This window comes from Solea solea, chromosome 16, assembly GCF_958295425.1.
Source record: "Solea solea chromosome 16, fSolSol10.1, whole genome shotgun sequence".
NCBI lineage: Eukaryota > Metazoa > Chordata > Actinopteri > Pleuronectiformes > Soleidae > Solea > Solea solea.
In genome coordinates this window covers 4,422,506-4,444,785 of record NC_081149.1, presented here as the reverse complement: position 1 = coordinate 4,444,785, position 22,280 = coordinate 4,422,506, and the positions used below count along the sequence as shown (strand labels likewise).

Genomic DNA, 22,280 nt, shown 5'->3' with positions numbered 1-22,280 from the left:
ATGTGCATTTGTTGTCCAGTCAAAATGTGGGACATCACTGCAACCTGGGCTGTAGCAACTGTCACATGATTTGTTGACCCCTTCAAATATGGCGGACAAATGAGGCCATATTTGCCTGTAGATACACCCAATGTATCCTTCTAAAATCTAAATCTTATTCATTATTAATCTCCTACAGAAATTGTTGTTTCTCTGCATTTGACCCATCCTAGAATTAGGATGGGTGGGCAGCCACACTGAGTTGCACCCAGGGAGCAATGGGGGTTGGGTACCTTGCTCAGGTACCCCAGCCCATTCGACCTGGTGGGGATTTGAACTGGTGACCCTCCAGTTAGAAGCCCAGTTCCAGAAGCTTTTCCACTTGGCCACGGGCTGCTGTGACTTACCATATTCCAGTATTCTTTGTGCAGCAGCAGCACAGCAATAAAGCTAGTGGTAATGCACCTATCAGCTGGACACCTGTGTGATTGACACCTGGTATCAACCAATAGGAGCGTGGTTGCAAAACATCATCATTAACAACATTATGGCACCAGTTAAATTGCGATTCTGGAGCACAGAGTAAGTTCCAGAGTAAGTTCAGATTTTCATCGGTGACATTACGACTGGTTGCTCCTTGATTTTTATTTTTATGAAGGAAGTTGATGCTATATATGGAAAAAACATGATCTTTTACGAACCCTAACCAGGTGCTTTTTATGCCCAAACTTATTCACATTCATAGCCGTCATCAGCCCCATCATCCCAATGTCTGCCAAAAGTGTCCAAAGTGCTTCAAACACTGTCAGTTTTTATATAAAAAAAAATCCCAGTGACACAGAAAAATGTTAACAGCAGTTTCCTGGAGTTGCTCCAGCTAAGCTTGTGATGTTGTGTGTCATTGAATCTCCCTTTCAGGTCCAGCTCATCCATTATAACCAAGATCTGTATGCCAACTACAGTGAAGCCGTTAAGAGCCCTCATGGCATCGCTGTGGTCTCCATATTCATTAAGGTCAGCATGTCCTGTGGGTACGAAAGTGGAGCAGGGGGAAGGAGAAGAAGCAAATATATCTGTGTAAGAGAAATCTGTGATGTTTGATTATCTGACAGTTCAAACTAAAGGTTTTAGGGTTCAGGCTTAAACTGGAGTTCAGGTAGGTTTGTACTGTGAGGGGTAAAAAGGAATTATGTCTCTGTGTGTCCTCACGAAGAGAGAAGAACAAGTTTGTGCACATGTCTTAAATAGGCTGTGTGGACCAATTCAATTCAATTAAACAAATCTATCTTTGTGAGGACATTTTGGTCCACACAACTTTAACAGGCTTAAGACCTGCTTTTAGGGTTAGAATTAGATTAGCTTTAGGTTAGGATAAAGGTAAGGGTAAGGACAGGGTTAGACCAGGGGTGTCAAACTCAAATGACCTGGGGGCCAATGAGCATATAGTCTTGTCAAGCGGGGGCCGACATAGAGGAAAAAAAGTGGAAAAAACAACTATTTAGAAGCCGGTGGTCAATATAAGATATTCATTATGATATTATTAAAAGTGCTTGTTTTGATATAAAATGATTCACAATAAAATCATATTTATGATGCACAAAAACGGAGAATTAAATTGAAAATGTAGCAAATAATGACGAGGATAATTGTGATTAAAACAGCTTAAATATATGTCATTTCATGTTGAGTGTGATACATTTAATAAAGCAATAATTACAACCGAATGTGTTATTACTATTATAAAAAAATTGCCAGCAATTACATTTAGTCTTATATTCTGTCTCTATTCCATCACCTCGCACAGTGGTGGGCGGGCCGCATGTGATCGATTGGAGGGCCACATGTGGCCCCCGGGCCACCGGTTTGACACGTGTGTTAGACATTTAGACGTTAAGGTTAGACTCAATTCGCCTCGGCACGGCACAGTTATTTTGCGTTTCCACTAGCATAGTACCTGGTACCTGGTGCTTTTTTTAGTACCAGCTCTGATGAGGTTCCAAGCGAGCTGAGGCGATACCACACGCGACGTCGTCAGACTGCCGGCACAAGCCAAACAATGCCCAACTGTACATCACTTAAAAAGACTTAACAATCCTATAAATGTGGGTTCATCTCCAACAATTAGCAGGGAAATGTCTCAAATCTCACTATTTAACAGAGGAGTCTGGTGTGTTTAGTGAGTGACATCACAAACCCTGCTGTACTGAAGTACTGAACACATAGTTTTAATGAACTGATTCTAATGATTTAGTTCCACTGAAAACAACAGCTTTACAAGTCCCTAGTCACTCGTTTGTGTGTCGCGTGTAAAACAAAGTCACCGCCGTTTCACGCAGCCATGCAGTGATGACTCCGCCCACATGGAGGAGGTACTATATTGTAATGGAAACACAACCTCAACCGTGCCGTTCCGAGGCCAAGTCAGACGAGTCGAGTTGGGACCATAGGTGGAAAAGGGGCTTTAGTTGTGATGGTTAAGGTTAGGGTAATGGGCTCAGGGATGCATTATGTCTGAGTGTCCACACAAAGAATGTAAAACCAGCATGTGTGTGTGTGTGTGTGTGTGTTTTGAGCAGTGGTCTGTGATGAATTTTTCATTTTCTTCTCTCATATTTCAGCTCTCCGAAAACTCCAACACCTTCCTCAACCGCATGCTCAATAGAGACACAATCACCAGAATCAACTATAAGCGTAAGGCACACACACACACACAGACACACACACACACACACACACAAAATTGCACCGCCACATTAGACTCAATATTTTACATATTAATCATTGGCTTTTTTTATGAAGAAAATTCTTGTTTAAGTAATGAATAATGACACAATGTCCATGAGTTAAAACAAATTTCAATCTATTCAGTAAAATCAAAGTTTTTTTGGCTGGCTGATTTTGATTAGCCTGCCAATTAATCACAGTCGAATGATTAATTACAATAACAAATGAAAAGAGCCAAATCAGCAGCTTTGACGATGAAGAAACTGCTCATGTAAAGCACCAACTCCATTAGTTAGTTGTTGGAAAGGTGTTTTGACCAAGTCAGGTTACATTTGAAGTAAATCACAAAGGTCTATAAATTGTTATTTAAGTCAAATTAAAATACTTAAATAAATGAGTCTTTGTTATTATAGCATACAATACCTTTACTTTTTTTATTCTTTGATGTGACCTGTGTATTGTAACTGCTCTTATAATAAACACAAAAACCATAAATCATCACTTCATTTTGTATTCCATTATAAAACAATGTAGAATACCATCTAGTGGTTAACATGTGTAACTGCATGGTTTCCACGCAGCACTATATTTAGTATATTCCGATCATGTTCTATGATTCATGAACTCTGTTTCTTTTTTAAAGTAAGGTTTCTTCTCTCGCACGTTCACTGTTAGTCCAACTTTTATTCTTAATTGTATAATTTATGCAAATGTTTGCTGTTAAGTGTAGAAGGAGAAATAAGACTGGTCCCAACACTGGAGGAGGGTTAAGAGTCGTGTCCCGAATCAAACACACCTCCCATGTTTTTGCAGCCCACGGCCAAGTGGAAAGGAATTGGGCTGGTAATCGGTTCAATCCCAGTCAGGGCCAAGGGCTGAGATGCCCCTGAGCAAGGCACCCAAAGCCCTCATTGCACTGATAAGTGCTTTTGTGTTCACTACTGGTGTGTTATAACCAGGGTTATGCAGAGATCATAAACGTGCATTTATCTCACTGTGACGCTAAAGACCAATGTTTGCTTTGCTAGAATTGGAATTAGTTTTTTTGCACACACACTAATTAGTGATTGTGAACTCCACTTCTGCATCCTTACTACGCACACACACACAAGCTGGGTACAGGAGCAGCAGGCAGCACTTGGTGTGTGGGTGGGTAGTTTGATTCGGAGCCTTTGACTGATCCAGAGGTTTTGAACCGACGACCCTCCGGTTACAAGTCCAAATCCTTCCCTCTTGGCCGCGGGTTGGCGTGCTTGTTGAATCCTGTTATATCTCCAACCTGTCTTTGAGGCTAATCACAAATGTTCTTATTAATAATACAAACTGAGTGTCTCATGATGTTAATCTCTGCTAATGTTGATAGATGTGTGATATGACACTGAAGCAATTACGCTGATTTATTTATAATACTGATTTATTAATGTTATACAAATGCAAATATGCTCCAACCTAGTTTCAGACTGTCCTCAATCTGAAACAGTGTCTTAAATCTCAGCTGTGCTCACCTCCTCTCGCTTGTTCTCTTCTGTCTTTTACTTTCTTGACCTTGTTGACCTTGTTGACCTTGTTGACCTTGTTGACCTGACTCAGATCAGGTGCTTCAGCTCCAGCAGCACTCACTCAGCTCTCGATCACCTTTCTTTAGAGAAGTGCAGGGCTGCTCAGGTGCACTCTGAAAGTCATTTATTTATTCATTTTTGATTAAAAGTGCAGTTTTCAACTGATAACATGCATCGTATGGCGTTGCTAAAGCTGGGGTTCTCTCAAGCAAAACAATAACGAAAGGCAGAGTTTGATGGGGAGCAGCGTGGGATCATCTCGTTTGGTTTCCTGTGACTTGAGATGACATGAGATGAATGAGACACACACACACAATCAAAGGAGTTCCAAATGATTCCCCCAGAGGTTATAGAAGATGACGTCTTTAAAATGTACCAAACTGAAACTGTCCGTTACCGTGAATACAAATATTGATTTCTTTGGACTTACACGTTTGACATGTAAATACACTTTTCAACAAACTCATTAGTCTTGTCATTTTTAGATTTATCACATATCGTATCTTTAATTCATTCATTCTGCCTGAACCCGCCCTGGTTTTTCAGTTGAGATCGAGAACTCTAAAAGGGACCGGCTTGAGGATCTCAGGCAGGATCTGCGCTTAAATGTGATAAATATGATGTTAGGAACTAAGTTTCATGTGGGAAGAAGTGAGGAGTGTGTAGAGTGTGTGTGTGTTTGCATAAACGTGTGTAAACTCATTACAGTTGTCTAATATATTGATGAATGGTGGATGGACCAAATCCCTGACAGACAAACTGACACTGTCAAGTCCACTGAAAACTAAACCTCAACATGCTGCCATCGTTTTCCTGTTGTAGACAACTTGCTCTTGGCAAAGACAGATTGAGGCCATGTTTTCGACTGCAGGCAGATTTGTTTTCCTGTTTCGATCAGATATTCTCTGGCAGAATGTATGCACTGTTAATTGCAAGAGATCAAATCGTGTTTCCACGTCCAGACTCTACCTGGCTGAGCTGCTCACGCACAGCTTTGAGAAAAGAAAAGAAAATCATCTCGCTCTTATCGTGTTGCAACTCTATTGCACAAGAAAACGTTGATATATGTTGTGTTGCAACATTCTGTGCCGTACACTCACCGGGTTTGACCTTGTCATTTTGTGAGTGGAAATCTCTAAGTGGGATTTGATTTGATTGATTTTTATTTTATTTTTTTTAAACACTGTCCAGACTTTTGAAAACCAACGTGGATAAAAATCTAAACAAGTGTGAGCAGCAAGTCCTTTCTCCACAGGCTACACTACAACACAGAGGGTGCTATAGTGACTCAGCTGTGACACTGTGACCAGCCCTCTGGAGTATTTCCTCCTGGTAATGGAGCTAAATATAAGACACGTGTGTAGGTAACACACAGCACGTTGTTTTTGTCTCTTGAGAGGACATTACAGGAATCATCCACTGAACATGTTCCCTTATAATAATCAAGGAGGAAGCTTTAACCTTGAAAATGAAGGTTCCAGCCTTCAATACGGGAGGTGAGTCCTCACAACAACATAGATGAGACTGAATGATAATCAAAGACAGAAAAGAAAATGTAAAAAATCTCAGTTTACAGTAAACTTGGTCTGGGATTAAGCTCCGTGTTGAGTTTTAGGATTGACTGATGCTCAAAGTCTAATCATCTTGAATCGTGGAACCATGTATCTGTGGTGTGACGGAAACACGACATGATTAGTTTTAGAGACGATATTATTAGTTCATCTTAACATGTTACTGTAACAGGCTGATTCATAGAGTTTCTCCAGGGTTAGATCTACAATCTTTGAACAGATTTTTAATTCATAAAGCAGTTTTGTCTTCAGAGTAGTGGACAAACACTGTAGTATTACAGTACAGCATGATATTTGAATAATTCTTTAATTTAACAATAAACCAGGGACAACAAAACAAAAGAGAAAAAAACACATCCAACAATAACCAGATATTAATGCCTTGTTTAAATGTAACATAATTTCTCTAAATCAAGTACCTCCATATTTAATCTTTCATCAACAGAACTTGCATCAGCGTTATTGTCTTCACTAAATATGTTGTCTATCTTCTCCAAAACATTTTAAATCAAAGGGGAAAATAAACAAATAACAAAGCAAGTTAAATAGAACATTGTTGCCTATCATGCACCAAAATACTTTGATTATCAGGATCTATTAGTAAAAAGAGAATGGTTTAATCACATTTATATCTCACTGTATTCAGCAACACGTACAGATGAATGGATTTTAAATGAAATGTTATGTGCAACGTCTCTAACGGTGAATTCACACTCAATGGGACTCGATTTTTTTCATGTAATGAAAATACCTGAAATATGAATTTTGCTTCAGGCGCATTATTCACTTCAGCTGAGAGAGTTGAACTCACATAATCGCAACAATTCTCCAAGATTCTATCAGAAACTGAGGGCCGCTGCTTCATGTGTGTGTGTGTGTGCAGATGTTTCTCACTAGAATGACATTGCTCCACAAAAATATTTTGGTTAAAAATAATTTGGTATCTTCACATTGTGGTATTCACAGAATTCAATTGGCATTTACTTTGTATGTCATTTCACTGCAGACACATTTCTCTGGTGTTAATTCTCCACAATCCCAGAATGCTTGAATAAATAAATGTTTCCTTGAACTTTCGACACAGTTTCCTGATATGTTTGCGTCATATTTGTCTTTTTAAGGAGCCACTCAAGGTCTGAACATCACAAGACATTCTCACAACACCATAACGATCTCTCTGTGTCTTCTCCCTTCTTAGATGATGCTTTCTTATTGATGGGCCTGAACATAGCTGACCTTTACCCGGACACCACGCGTTACATCACGTACGAGGGCTCCATCACGATCCCTCCCTGTTACGAGACATCCACGTGGATACTCATCAACAAGCCTGTCTACGTGACCCAGATGCAGGTATGTGTGAGTGTGTGTGTGTGTGTGTGTGACACACGGGGAACATAACTCACACTCAAAACAGCGCACTTTGAATTGCAAATGATGACCTTGTGATCTGTCACTAAAAGCCTCTGCTTTTCCATCAGTGTTTTGAGATAAAAGTGGCCGTGTTGTAGCAGCAATGTACTGATAGAAAGTGTATATACACAGAGCATACAAATTATCCAAATGATAAATTGCTCTGCTTTTTGCCTCTTAGTAACGCGAGGGTCTACAAATGTGGAGTGTAGCCTCGTGTTCCTGTGTTTGCGTGATATGCTCTTATCTGACAAAAGTCTCATTAGTCACACTATCACTGATTCTTTGTTTTTTTAATGAGACATAGCATGTCGCTCTTGCAGCCCCTGAAAAGCAGCACTTATAAATTAGGTGTTTTTTTTTAAGAAAAATGCGGGACAGGATCTGCACCACAGCTGCTTTGTTTTATATGAAAATACATTTATTGAGGCTAATAAGGGGATTGGATAGAGTGCACTCAGTGAACTGTGGCCAATTTACTTCATCTAGAGATAATGTGCCAAATTTTTGTTCCCCCCTCTGTGACCAATCACTTGATTGAAGAGTGCTACGAGATTTAGATTGACTCTGTTTGAAGAAGCAAAGAGATGCTTTTTGACCACAGGAAGGTGAGAACATGTGACCGACTCATCATAAGTGCTCGTGATTGAGTGATTGAGCAGGTCGCTTCTTACAAATATGAAAGCATACAAAAGGAACGTTCACAGAAACAGAGTGCACATGTGGACTTTCTGTGTCCACAGACTGTGAGTCTGGAAGCTTTTTCTCATATGAAGTACATATGTTTCATCCATTGTTTCCCTCACTGTCATAAAAACTCACCGCTGACTGACCATGAGCATTTGTTTTCAACGGATCCAGCGAAGACACGTCGTGAAGCCGTGTCCACGCTAGTGACGTGCGGTGAGGTTCATGACTGGTGAGGCACTGACTGCTCTGGAGTCAGATGTACAAATATATAAACCCAAAATAGAAGCTTCAATTTTGACCTTAATTGAAACGGAAGTTTTTAATTATGCTTTAATCGATTCCATACTGTTCAACAATATGATAGCAAGAAAAACAAAATAATATTTATTGATATATGGTCAAATTCGATTAAAATTTAAACAAAACAAAAAAAAAATTAACAAAATTGTTTTTATTAAAATTGAAAATTGTGTATTTATGAACAGGAAATGTGACGTGTGTCTGTGAAAGTTTTGCCTGTGTGCTTTAGCCCTAAAAACTCACCGCTGTGTCTCTCTCTCATCTCCTCTGTGACTCGCAGTGAGATGTCTGCTCGGCTGTGATGCGTTCAATGATGCCCGTAAAATCCGCTCATTCACTTCCCTCTCATCTCTCAGCATTTCCGCTCACATATACACGTTGCCCTGTCACTAATATTGACAGGCACAATGTCCATACACAAACCCACGCTCTTGTTATCTGGTATACAGGCAGTAGTAGTTTGACTCTCATTTGAGACGTTTGTTTTTGTACAATTTTGGTACTGAAAAGTTTGTTCTGATGCCCCGTGTGAACTTCAGCAGGTCGTCCATGTTCATATGCCTGAATGCATTTATACTGTGTTTCCCTCATGTACAGTACAGAAAAAAAATGGTAGGAGCTTGTTATTTTGGTATTATTCCTTTTGAAAACACAAAAAAACACGTACTGTACTGTACCAAACCAGACAGTTCCACTTGATGGAAACGTGGCATTAGTTGGTGCCATGTGATTGGCTGATTTAATTGTATGTTATGCTAACAAGCGGTTGAACAGGTGTACCTAATGAAGTAGTAAGTTAATGACAGTATTATGGCACTATACTGTTCCCGCACAGCACGGCACGGTTTGGTTCGTTTTCCTGTACTTCATCGTTCCTCCTGGTGTGGGCAGAGTCATCATAGCACGGCTGCGTGAAACTGCCATGACGTCGTTTTATACGCGACACACAGTAACTAGTGTTTTCAGTGTACTGAATCATTACAATCGCTTCATTAAAAAGATTTGTTCACAGAACTGTTCAGTAGCTCCTGCATGACCAGAGCACCATGGAGAGCATAGAGCAGGTACTAAGAAAGTACCAGGTACTAAGAAGGTACCAGGTACTAAGAAAGTACCGGGTACTAAGAAAGTACCAGGTACTAAGAAAGCACCAGGTACTAAGAAAGTGTCAGGTACTAAGAAAGTACCAGGTACTAAGAAAGTACCAGGTACTAAGAAAGTACCAGGTACTAAGAAAGTACCAGGTACTGTCGCTGATGAAAAAGCAAAAACAGGCGTACTGAGTGGAGCCGTGCTGGAACTGTTAGTTAGTCGGTCATTATCGACCCTGCAGCATCTCCTGGTCCAACAGAAATATAACAACAGCTGTCTGGTCCTTGTAGTCAAAATGAGTTTTTTTATAAATGTTCGATTGTCTTTAGCAACTCTACAGCTGAATGTAGCATTTTGCCCTGAGCCAAAATTTCCTTGGGGCACAGTAAAGTACATTTGTTTGATCCATTTTATCCTCTGAAGGCAGTTAGAGAGAGAGAGCGGCAGCACACAGTGTCTTTGGCTGACCAACATCAAAAAGTCTGTTTTTAACACAATCCCAGTTCTTCAATTCCAGAAAAAGACATGACATTTGAATCTTGTGCAGCACCATCTGCCATTTACTCTTTCCTCAGACTCTCTTATCACTTTCATCTTTATTCCCTTTCATTTCTCCTGCACATCTCTTCTTTTCTTTTATTATTCAGTTTTTATGGTGCTACCCTCTTTAACGTTTTCTTGCACAGTATTTTACTTGTCTCCTCTGTCTGACTCTTCATCCCTCACTCTTTACACACTTTCTTTCTCTCACTGGCAGCTGGTGAGATTGTGTTTGGGGTGCAGTGCAGTATATGCCCTGCTGGTTATAATGCAGCTGGTTCATCACACCAGTGCATTGACTTCAATTCAAATATCATACTGTATATATCATGGCACTCTTTATATCAAGAGCCACTTTTTAATTTTAAACTTGACAAACTGATCCAATTAGAAAATATAATTCATGACAATAGCACATTTATACGCAATATCACACCTCTGACTATTATTTCTGTTACAAGTTACAGAAAGGCTGTGACAGATTAACAACAATCTGCCGTTAAAGAGTGTAACACTGACTAGGTAAAACCTAAAAATGTCATTGAATGCCTGTGTTTTTAATAAGTGTTGAGTAAAGGGCTTGAAGAAAAGCATCACATTTATTTGGAGACCCAAAAAGAATGTCTGACCGATCAGGTCTGAGCTTTTCCTGCAGTGTTCTCCTCTCATTTAGCAACTTAACTGATTTTTCCTTCTCAATCTTCCCACTGTTCTCTCTCCCTTTGCCTGAAAACAGCGTTTCTTTTGGAGTGCAGAAAATCAGTGCCTGTGATTGTGAGTGTGAGTGCCTCTTACACTACGACACGAGAGTCTGTATGGCCAATGATTTCTGCACGCAGACAGAAACTACGAGTAATTATAGACAAAAACATGTTGAATCTACATTTCCAGTGAATTCTTGCCTCAGGTGATGCTTGACCTGTTCTCAAAGATCAAAGAGATGCAGAATAACATAAACTTACACACTGCAGCTTTAAGTCAGACAGATTCAAATGTTAGAAAAGTAAATACTGCAACATGCTGTTAATGAGTTTTCGTGAGGTGGACATTTTGTAACTGTGAGGTGTAAAGGAGGCATCACCTGCAACCAGGCTCCTATTGGACGATACCAGCTGTCAATCAATCTTGTGTCCAATCATACTTTATTATCTATCAATAATAACAATATTATCTTTATTTCCTCTTAATGGGAAAATGATTGACACAACGGACATGTGCTATTGAAGAAGACCTAAACACAAGTGACTGAGACCATGAACTCATCAGGAAAGTGTTTACTGATCTCAGAGTGAGTTAACTTTGCCATTTACTATATTGTGTTGTCCCAGAAGACGTCATTGGTCTGTGGTCAGTATGATAAAAAGTTCACCTATATTCAAGCTTTGTAGATGAGAGAGAACCACAATTAAGAGCAAGCTACGTCAGGGAGCAGGCGGCGGTCAGCTACCGACAGGCTGTGAGGGAGATGGAGGAGCACATGAAGGTGGTTAAAGGAGGCTGGAAGGCTGCAGCTGTGAGGACACAATACACAGAGTGTGGAAATGGCCTGATGGGAAGTAAATGGGGGAGCAGAGAATGTGTGTGGGGGGGGGAGTGAGGAGGATGGAAGGATGAGGTTCCTGCTGGGGCAGGTGGGAGGGTGGGAGGGAGGTTTGGGAGGGTGAATCTGGAATGAAGGGGAGGCAGTGATTCTTGGCAAAGGCAGACAGTGATTGAATGAATCAGTGAATGAACTGTGACAAGCACAAAGTGTTCAATATAAAACGCATCAACTGCACTTACTAAATACTGTCGTCCTGAAGCCTCATAATAGCGGGAGTGAGATCGTGGCAGACATCAGTCGCTCTTTAAATGTTTTAACAAGAGAGCTCCTTAATGTTCACCTTGAAGGAGTGAAAAATAAAAAAACAGTGCTGCCTCTATAATATAGTTTGATGTCCATATTAATATTGCTGTCAGGACTTGAAGGTTGTTTCCATGGACATATAAAGCTGTAGCAGTGTTGCCTTGTGACTGAGTGAATGTTTTGTGTTAGGTCATCACTCAAGTATGTTCCATTACAGTTTGGTAAGAATCTACACTCAAGTCTTTTGGCTTCTCGCTCTCTCGTGACAGTGATTTTAATGTTCTGAAAATGTGTTTATTTGGAAAGGTTACACATGTAACAAATGTATAAAAGTCCCTGTTGCCCCACAGTTGTTACTTTAGAAATGCTGGATAAGAAAGTTTCTAGTGTAGAAAGTCTGTGTCATCTTTTAGTAAAATCATCTCACAGATCTGTCCTGATGGCAGCAGCTTGGTAATTACACTTTAATGTCCTTGAAGAGCTTTTTTTTCCCTGTCTTCCAAATGAAAACATTAAACAGAAAGTTCATAAGAAAGGCTTGACTCATGTGCTTCGAGGAACCAGCATTTAACTGCAGGTCATTCTGTAGCATCTTGAATTAAACCAAACCGCGCTGAAACGATTTGTGCTCGTCAATTAAATGCAACAAGTGGAACTTTAATCAGGTTGCTGGACCTCCAGCCACTCCCCTCTGACACCGCACTCTTTGCTCTCCCTCCGCAGATGCACTCCCTGCGCCTCCTCAGCCAGAACGAGCCCTACAAGATCTTCATGAGCATGAGTGACAACACACGGCCCACCCAGCCTCTGCTGCAGCGCTGCATCCGGACCAACATCAACTTCAGCAAGCAGGGCCGCGACTGCCCCAACAACCGCGCTCTCCGCCCACAGTACAGAGGTAATGTGAAAAATGAACCTTATTATTTTATCAGTTGCTTTTGGTAAAACTCTGCAGCCCATTTACACCTGAATAAGTTCTAAAGTTCACTTTTAATCCCAGTGACTGATGATGATTTGACAAACAATTATATTTAGGAACATCTTAGTGGAGATAAGAGAAGAGATGATGTGTCTTTCTTTTGATTTTGGTTTGTGTGTTCCTTCTCGTGTGTAATCCAAGAAACCTCTTTCACCAAAGCAGTTTGCAGGCATCACTGTGTCACTCACTGAGTGAAGTTTTGCATTTTTGAGTCGTGGAAGGCTCTGGTGACTGTATGGGGCTGAAAATGACTGACTAGACTGTTATTGTTATTGTTTATTTCGACATTTTGAATTGTCACAGTAGTAAATGATAAAAAATGAACAACGGCTACATTGAAGGTCATGATTGAAGGTCATGATTGAAGGTCATGATTTCTCCCTGTCTTAGTGTCATTTTTCAAAACAATAGTGTATGGTTCTATCCATTCACAGTTCTTAAGACAATTACAACCCTGTAATAATATAACACAACAACAGCAACCTTGTAATAGATGCCCAGCAGATCAGTGCTGAGAAGTGTGAGAGGTCATTAAAAATAAACATTGTGAAAACGTTTTTAATTTTCAGTTTTGTAATGAAGTGTCAGATAACCATAAAATATTCACAATCAATTTTTAAAAGTAATCAGACCTAATAAAGTCAAGCCAGGGGATTTACAATATGTGTTAGTTCTTTTTATATACAGTCTATAATGGATGTTTGTGACACTGGAGCATAATTGGTAAAGGATCAAAGTTGATTGAAATGTGTATTTTGTGCTGGTCAGCTCATTAGCAGCAGGTAACACACTGTTGTCAGGTGGACGTTGTTAAAGATATCATTTCTCAACTTTAATCCTGATTCTTTGATGTGATGGTGAAGTTGCATGTTGCAGTTGATTATCCCTCACGTCGTGTAGAACCTGTGTATCCTTCAGTTAGCAGTTTGTCCACTCAGGGCAAAATGGTGGCCTTGTAGGTGATTGTGCACTGAAACACATCTGTATAATTACTTTATACTGATTTACTTTATACTAATTTAACTAACACCTTTAGGTTTAATAAACAGAAAATCAATGTTTTGGGCAGAAATGGAACAGACAGCATTTTATACAATTGTCCTGAGCTGGACACATTTAGTCTGACACACACATAGTTTTGCAACAGTGTATAACCAAAAACAGCTTATTATGTTAATTCTTAACAATAACAGTCATCAACAATCAGTGGTCCATTGCCACTTGTTTGCTTTAAATCAGTTTTGATACAGCATTAAAGTCTCTTAAGTCTTTTAATGGGAACTACTTTTGCAAACCGTGCTGCGTCCTTCATCTGAAAACAGGCTCTGTCACGCAATACTATCAGACCTGCGCGAGGGAGCGTTGGTGTGTATACAGCAGCAAAGTTTTGTGGTTGCTTCCTTGTGTTTCCAGTCGTACTCCAACATGTTTCGAACCTGTCTCACTTTACTAACACTAATGCTGCATTTGCCACCATCTGTCTTGACATACAACAACAACTCACCTCCGATGTGTCGCTGGGCAACATTCGACAGTGGTTTTAAAAGTTACGCACTACAGCTTCAAAGTCAGCTGCAACAACAACAAACCAGTGTCAAAGAGAGACTGTAGGAGGTAGAGGGAAAGAAACCGATGTAGATGATCTCCTCAGAGCAAAGGAAGGGTGAGACACATATGGAAAAAAAAACCAGGAGTGCGTAGGAGAGGTGGTTGGCGTTGAAGAGAAGCCGTAACAATACACATGGCACAAACATGGAAGTGTGAGTGTAGGTGTCTTTGTATCGCTCAAGGAAAATATACTTGACAACCCCTCCTGTGCACAGCGAATATCTCTGTTATTGATCTGCTCTCGACAACATCAAATGACTTTGGCAGCCTCTGCTTCCCTTTGATAATTGCTTGTTACACAGCAGAGCCCCAACAGAAAAATCGTCTCTACGCAAGGTCAAAGACTTTAGAGAACAAAGTGACACTGTTCTAAAAAAAAATCTGCCTTAGCCTATAGTATTGGACTATATGTCTAAAAATAAGAAAGGGAGAGCAGGCTGAGGAAAGACCAAGGTTGTGTCACTCACTCGTAACCTCCTCCCTCCTCTCACTACAGTTCCATGCACAGTTAAGTTAGGCTAAGGTTTAAGCTCGTCTACGCTGTTCAGATGGACTACTGGCCTTGTCTTAGTATATAAGAATTAGTGGGGAATTGATTTATTGACTCAAATGTTGCCGTGTGCAATATGTTAGTGGGTGAAAAGCCCTTTTTTTATCAGGCGGTTTCCGGTTTAGCCTGCAGCTAGTTGTTAGCATGTCCATGAACTTTTCAAAATCTTTACTGACAGAGCATAAAATCACTCTCCTCGTCAGGCCAAAAAAATGTAGAGGTCTGAATTTCACCATGTTTTTGCCTTTTTTTAATTTGAAACTCCCTGAGTGATTGCTGGTTACATTATTTTGCTATCTTAGGAACCATAGGTTGGACACTACTTTGAACAATACAATGTAGGACACTGTGAGTGCACACTAGGCCTTTTTCTTTCTAATTTAACATTTGGACAATACTACAAATTGGTGAACTCACTATATGGTGGACAATATAGACTCAAAGTTGAGGGCAGGGGTGGATAATTAGTTTTCCCAAGGAGCCACGTGAGAAAAAGCAATCGCATTGGTGACGGATCAACAGTTCTGAACTCAATTCTGCTCAATATAAATTTTATCTCTTTATAAAAAGCAGTGGATTGTATAATTTTGACAAACTGCAACTGGTAAGAATAAATAGGCTTTATATTGTTCATTCAATCAAAATTCCCAAAAACAATAGTGAGCAAAATTGCATATGTGCATATTCAAAACTGCATATGCGCATATTCAAAACTGCATATGCACAAAACTAAACACACAGCTTTCTATTTTTTTTTTATTTACATGTTTTAGGAGCATTTCATAGTTGCATAGACACGCAAGCACACGTGATCTTAGCTCCTTTATGTTTATTTTCTAATTTCCATTTCACCTTATCATGCCAAGGTCTGGTTTAGGGTCTCATGGAATGTCTGGAACCCTCTAAGAGGGTAGAATAATACAGAATCTCAATCTATCATATTTCCACATGATGCAATTTATAACATTGTTTTATGTCTGGAAGAGAAACATCTTTCTTTACTCTGAGGATCATTCAAGCAGCTGTGATCATTCTTAGTTTTATTGCCTCAGATTTGTAATAACTATTAAACCTAACAATTCTCCTATGCATTCTAGCTCTCTTCGGAGAGCAATTTCACAAATGATGCAAACCAGCAGGAGAAACTACAGTCCTGATTAGTCCAAAACTATTAAACCGAGAAAAAACACCATGTGATGATTAGTGCAGAGTCTCAGACTGTGGCAGTGACAGGTAGATGTGTCTGTGGTGTGTCGGCTGCCATTGAAATGTAGTGATCATTGACTTCTATTCTGCCCGTCTTGAGCTAAACAAGATGAGACTACTGTATTCATTAGCAGCAGATCTGATACTGTTATTGTCTCGCCACCTGCTCTGACCCATTGATATCGTTCGTGCCGGGTCATTAAGGTGGACATTGTTAAAGGTCCCATGAAATGAGAAGATGTAATTTCGCAGATTTAGTCCTGATTCTGCGCCTCTGAGTCAGCTGTTCATTTATCTCCTGTTATTGCCAAATATATGTCACATAAACCAGTGTCATACATATTTTACCCACAAGTTTGTCTTTTCTCTCCCTGTAACCCAGTTTCAACGTGTTTGAGAACTCTTCTTACCCTCAGGAGCAAGAATTTTTTGTCCAATTATAAATCTCCACTGAGCTTTTTTTCCTCCATCCGTGCCACTGTGAATTCTGTATAACAGACCAAGCGCAATTCATCAGTTTAAGTCTGCAGGTGTCGGTGAAGGCGGCGAGAAGTCTGCGGAAGTCTCATATTCTATGATGCTGCCAGTTACTGGCAGGTCTGATGTAACACACATTCAGCATCACTGGCTTCTGTAAAGGCCAATCAGTATCTGTGATGAAAAATCCACAGCTTTGTGTTTAACATGCAAGCAGAAATAGCATTGAAGGAAAAATGCTGTCAATTCTGCCCGTATGTACAGTATATGATGCAAGCAAGACCTACGTGTTCACACAGCATGTGATGTGAATCTCTTTTTAATGCAAAGATGAAGTTATCAAATAAACAAACTACAGGTGAAATATTTCATATTCAAGATCTGAGATTCAACACGTGTCAGAAACTGAGAACAAAATGACTCTAGCTGTATGTGCGAGCACGGGTGAAGAAGGACAGGAGACGACGGGGGAGAACGGGGGAATTGGGCGACCTGCTACGTAGATGAGATACGTAGCGTGACAACGACACCATATGTGATACAGACAACAATGAAGGACATCCAGCAGCTGTTTTTACCTGTTTGGTTTGTGTCTGTTTGTCTCAACAAGACGTCAAGCTTTGCATGGGAGTGACGTTTTTCTGTCGCCCAATCAGCTGCCTGTTGTAGGTGAAGCCAGTCTAGCTCCAGCCTGACTGTTCTGTACAATTTTACTCTGGTACAAGGGAAGGGTGCCAAAAAATGGAATAATTAGGGTCGTTTAGTTTGCTTCAATTCCTAATGGAAAGGCCAAAAATAAAATATAAATCTACTGTACGTTACCAAACTGTTCCACTCGATGGAAACGTGGCTTACGATGACCGAAATTGCTGCAGCCTCACTGAATTAATGAACCCATTAATCTCAGAATATATCCAAAACACAATTAATTATTAATCATATGCCATATTCAAATTAAAGATGATTATTTTACTTAACCTTATGTAACATTCAATTTAAGGAGAGGACAGAGGCCCTTGTGTGCTCAGATAGAGAGAGTCTGCTTCTCTTCCACTGGCACAGGTCTACAGGTATTCCTGAAGAACAGTGTGTATGTGTTTTATGTGATTTGAATGTTGTTGAGGATGAATTTCATTTTCTGCTCCACTGCTCTGCACTGACCAGAGGAAAACTTTGTTTGAAAAGGTCCAGGGGAAGAATCCTTATCTTAGCTATCTGATTGTGATATGTTGCATTCTGGTTGTTTAAGAATGAGATTTTTTGTTTTTGACACTTAAATAAACAAATGAATCAATCAGTGCTGTGAAAGAAGGAAATGCATCCTCTCCTTCACCACCTGATTCAGGAGTTTCATCAGCAGGATTAAGGTTCAGGTTCAGGTTTAGAGGAAACAAAGACCAGTTTGATCGCAGCAGTAGCTTTGACTTTCTATATCTTTAAATAAACGTGACTTTCACAGACTGATTCTCTTCTGTTATATTAGTGGATTCAGGATGGCTGATACTACAGTATGTACTTTAGACATCTACATGCAAAAATCAAGGATTTGAGCTTAGTGATCAAAATCATTCGATCAGAGACGAACGCTTTTGCAACCAACAGTTTCTTGTGTTTGGGATCTTGAAGGAAGCGACAGCCTCGCCTTGTGTTTTTAATATCAATAAATCTATTTTAGCACCCACAGCTGCACCTGCAATGAATTTAGCCCACTAACACATATTGCCTGGGTAGCCATTCCATGATATATCTCACCTCTCTGTGCGGCAGAGCTGTGTGTGGCATACAAAAGCCACACACTTGGATTTGAGTGACATGCCACTACTCTAAAATGCAGAAAACACTCAAGTGACTTTGGGACAAGCCTGTCACCATTCTTCAGTGCTCACACTCAAAGCCCATAGAATGTCTGTGGAGAGACCTAAAGATGTTTCCTATCCAATCTGACATGCTTGAAACTATCTGTCGGGAGGAATAAGATCAAGTGGTCCAAATCCAGGTCTTTAAAGCTTGTAGTGAATCAAAGCTGGCTGTAATTCCTGTCCAAGGACCAGTGGATACTCACTGAAAACAATGTTGCCTGTGGTTAAGTTTACCAAGGTTCACACATGTGGGATCACCGTCTAGTATGTAAGGTTTGAGAAGATCTACCAACAGAATTTTTTATTCACTTGTTATGAAAAATAAGAATTGTTGTGTTTTCATGACCTTAGAATGAGTTTCATGAAGAGAGTATCTGCTTTGGGGGGCGCGGTGGTTCAGTGGCAGAGCAAGTCGTCTTTCAACTGGAAGGTTGGGGGTTGGATTTCAGGCTCTGCTAGACACATTGTTCTTGTTAACTGTGCCGGTTTGAATGTGTGAGTGAATGGGTGTGAATGGGTGAAGGTGCTATAAACAATAAATCCAGAACATTTGAATTCCTCTGAATCTGCGGAGAAAAAGAAACTGGTGTTAAAGAAATATAGATATCTTTGGATATACTGTTTTTAGATATCCAATAATGTTGAGCTTAAGTTGTTTGGTTTTATTTTAGAGTTTAAGATTTGCTCATTTAGTGCACATTTGCACATCTGTTCTAAACCAAAGTCATTAAACTGGTTTACTTGATTAATTCAAGTTCAGTGTAGTGCTTCACATTGAATACAAAAGTGTATATTAATACTAGGCCACTTTTGTGATTATACTGCCCTCTAATGTTCAAAAAAAACTCAAAGGTAACAATGGTTTGGTGTAAATAGCAAAACTATAGGTAATGCAATTAATAGTGTTACATTTGTACCAATACTTGTCAAGCACTGGCTACTCTGAGGTGGTGGGAGAGGGGGCCCTGAAATCTAATTCTGCTTAGGGCCCTATCAAGGCTTGGGCCGGCCCTGAACTTCATCGTTAGATGCCACCAAATTCTTTTCACTGGTCCTTCAGTTTAAAATGGGGAGGGTATTTTTTTGTTATTATTATTATTCAAGTGATATATGTCAGTTTTCAAATGTAGTAAATTTGCATTCCAAATTCCTCTGCCTCTCTTCCATTCTCTATTGTTTCTGTGTATAATTCTTCACACCATATGAAATCTGAGGCACCGCTTCATTCTGTATTATTCCACTCTGATTATCCTTTCTATACTAATGTTTTTTCCTTTCTTTTTTCTTCTCTTCTCTTCTCTTCTCTTCTCCCTCTTTCTCAGTGAATCAGTGGCTCCTGAAGTAGGACATGAAAAGATGTTTGGCTGCAGTGTCACAAGAGGAGAGGCGGGACAAGTTCAAACGTTCAAACATATACAGTAAATACAGTATTTCAAGCTGCAAATACCAGCTGACAACTGGAAGAACTTAATTGCAGCTGAGCTCCAAACACGTTGCTGTGTTGGCCTCCTGCACATCCACCACCTAAACACAGTTCATGCAGGCCAGCACAGCGATGATACGGATCAGACTTTTGATTCTGTGAGGACTCTGTACTCACTTTATTTATACTTTATTTATTGTGTGCTCACAAAGACTGTCATTCATTCTCTTTGTCTGGTTTTCAGAGGGATGGTGTTAGCTAAGGACTCTATAGTATGTGCTCATCACCTGTCCACGTTCAAATCCTGGCTTCAAGGCAATAATGAAGATTATCATTCTGACTGGAGAATTTATTACTTTTCACTTGATGGTGTAAAGTGTACACATAAATACACGGCTGTGTTATAATGTATGATGTTAAAATGTGAGGATGGTTCTGTTTTCTGTTTCTTTCTTAAAAAAAAAGAGGATATAAAATGTCCAACGACAGTGGATGTGACAGGCATTTTACAGGCATGGACAGATGGAGTCACTCGAGATTGTGAAGGGATAGGTCACTCGTGTCTATGTTTTTTTTACATTCATTCACTTCACTAAAGTTGTTTAATTAAAAAAGGGGGGGTGATAGAATTTGCTCTGGATCACGTCCTTGCTTTGCACAGCATTATGAAGGAGAGCAGCAATTTCAACAGCTAACAGACACATTCACAATGTTAAGTCAAGGGGGTCTGCAGCCCTCTGTAACAGCCATGGTTTGATTATGGTTCGTGGCCAAACTTGTCTCCTAAATGTCACAATCCCACACAAATAAACTGCACTCTCGAGTCTCCAAATGTGCACACACTGTGAGTAACCTTTGCTCGGTTTATATGCAAAAAGCACCTGGTTAGGGTGAGGAAAAGATCATGTTTTTTCCTCATAGCATCAGCACCCTTTTCATGAAAACACACTGTGACACATTAAAACACACACCCGTGTAACAATCCACAACAAAGGTTGACATCAAACTGTGGACTGCCACCTCTGTGAAAGAATTTAGCTTCAAATAGGGCTTAATCTCGGTATAAGGACTAGTTCACCGGCCAAGGACCACATACCCATTAGAGCTGTGGAGTGAGTTGCTGTGTAAAAAGGCACCGATAGTCTGCGTGCTGTGTGTGTGTGGGATGGACATACATTGTCTCCTTGTTGCCTTTTGTGTTGTCTAAAATCTTATCCTATATATTCCTGGGAAGATTGTCTACATCGACTTATGCTGGACTCACACATAGGCGATGGAGGAGCAGTATCAAGCATTGGCGAAGTGCATTGTGGGTCCATTGCTTCGCTTTGCTCAAGTTGAGTTCGGCCAAATTTGAGAAGTGACAAACATTCCAGCACAGGCGTGAGCCGATCAAACAAACAAATCAATAATCAATCAGCCAAAGTTTCAGACAACATTGTTTTCCCCATGTCAGACCCAACACTGGTGGACATGGCAGACGTCACATCACCTGTCACTTTAGCAAAGTGCTATGTGCCGTTACATCATGTCACTTTAGCATAATTAGCAACTCTTGCTATGTAGTTAGCCATGACACTGCTCTGTTAAACTCTGAAAGCTACCTCCAGCATGTGTTGCCAACTCGCTAAATATAGCGACAAAGTCGCTAAGTTGGCAAAATTTAACGTGTGAGGCCTTTGAGTCCAGCATAATGGCAGCAAAAGATTTGGGAGAAGATGCATTGCTTCCAAAACTTAATTCAAGAATGTCATTTAGTTGTGTGGGATTGCAATTTTCATGAGACAGGGTTTTTCTACCCTCCTCCTCCTTTCATGCTAACTCTGTCTGACTGACCAAAAAGTTAAAAATGTGTCTTAATGCTATCAAGCTAATGACCAATTACCAATAATAACTTCCCTTAGCTAAGTTTCTGCAAAACATATATGGGCAAAAACTATAAGAAAGTAATTATAAGAAAGTGTTTAGTGCTTAAAATGTTATGTCAGGATAATAAGCTTATCCTCTTTCCATGATTAAAGGAAATTCAATTAGTTATATTGTTTATTGAGGTTATGGGTTCAATTGCCTCTTCATAAAGAGAGACATCCTCTCTGTCTGAGAGAGCAAGCTAACACAGAATTACTTTTACACGAGCCGTAAAAGTAATTTGAGGAGGATAGGGATATTTTTGGTTTAAAAAAAATGTAATAACCTACTTAAGCCTTTGTCAAAAGCCATAATAATTTGTTACATGACAATATTACTTTTCCATTACACCTTATAAATTGGCAACTGCTTTTTTTCCTTCAATATTCAGACTTCATATGGCCTTTGTGAGAATTGTGCATGTTAGACATACAAGGCATATACAATACCCTCCAAAGACAATAGTATTGTCATGCCTGATCACACACACTAAACACTTCTAAACAATAAAATCCACATAAAAGCAACTGTTTACATATAAACTGTGGAAATACAA

The 22,280-nt window shown here is 39.9% G+C and overlaps 1 protein-coding gene across 2 annotated transcripts in view; it reads left to right on the top strand.

The window, feature by feature from the left end:
• Positions 1-21,519, top strand: part of LOC131475127 (carbonic anhydrase-related protein 10-like) — a 162,389-nt gene extending 140,870 nt beyond the window's left edge. The window contains exons 5-9 of one of the 2 annotated variants that reach the window (XM_058653005.1): positions 898-993; positions 2,598-2,670; positions 7,032-7,186; positions 12,438-12,612; positions 19,716-21,519. In XM_058653005.1, the coding sequence (XP_058508988.1) occupies positions 898-993; positions 2,598-2,670; positions 7,032-7,186; positions 12,438-12,612; positions 19,716-19,738 (522 nt within the window). In that variant the 3' untranslated portion in view covers positions 19,739-21,519. Of the gene's footprint in view, positions 1-897; positions 1,057-2,597; positions 2,671-7,031; positions 7,187-12,437; positions 12,613-19,715 lie in introns of both variants that reach the window. The other variant, XM_058653004.1, reaches the window with a different exon arrangement.
• The last annotated feature ends 761 nt before the right edge of the window (positions 21,520-22,280 follow it).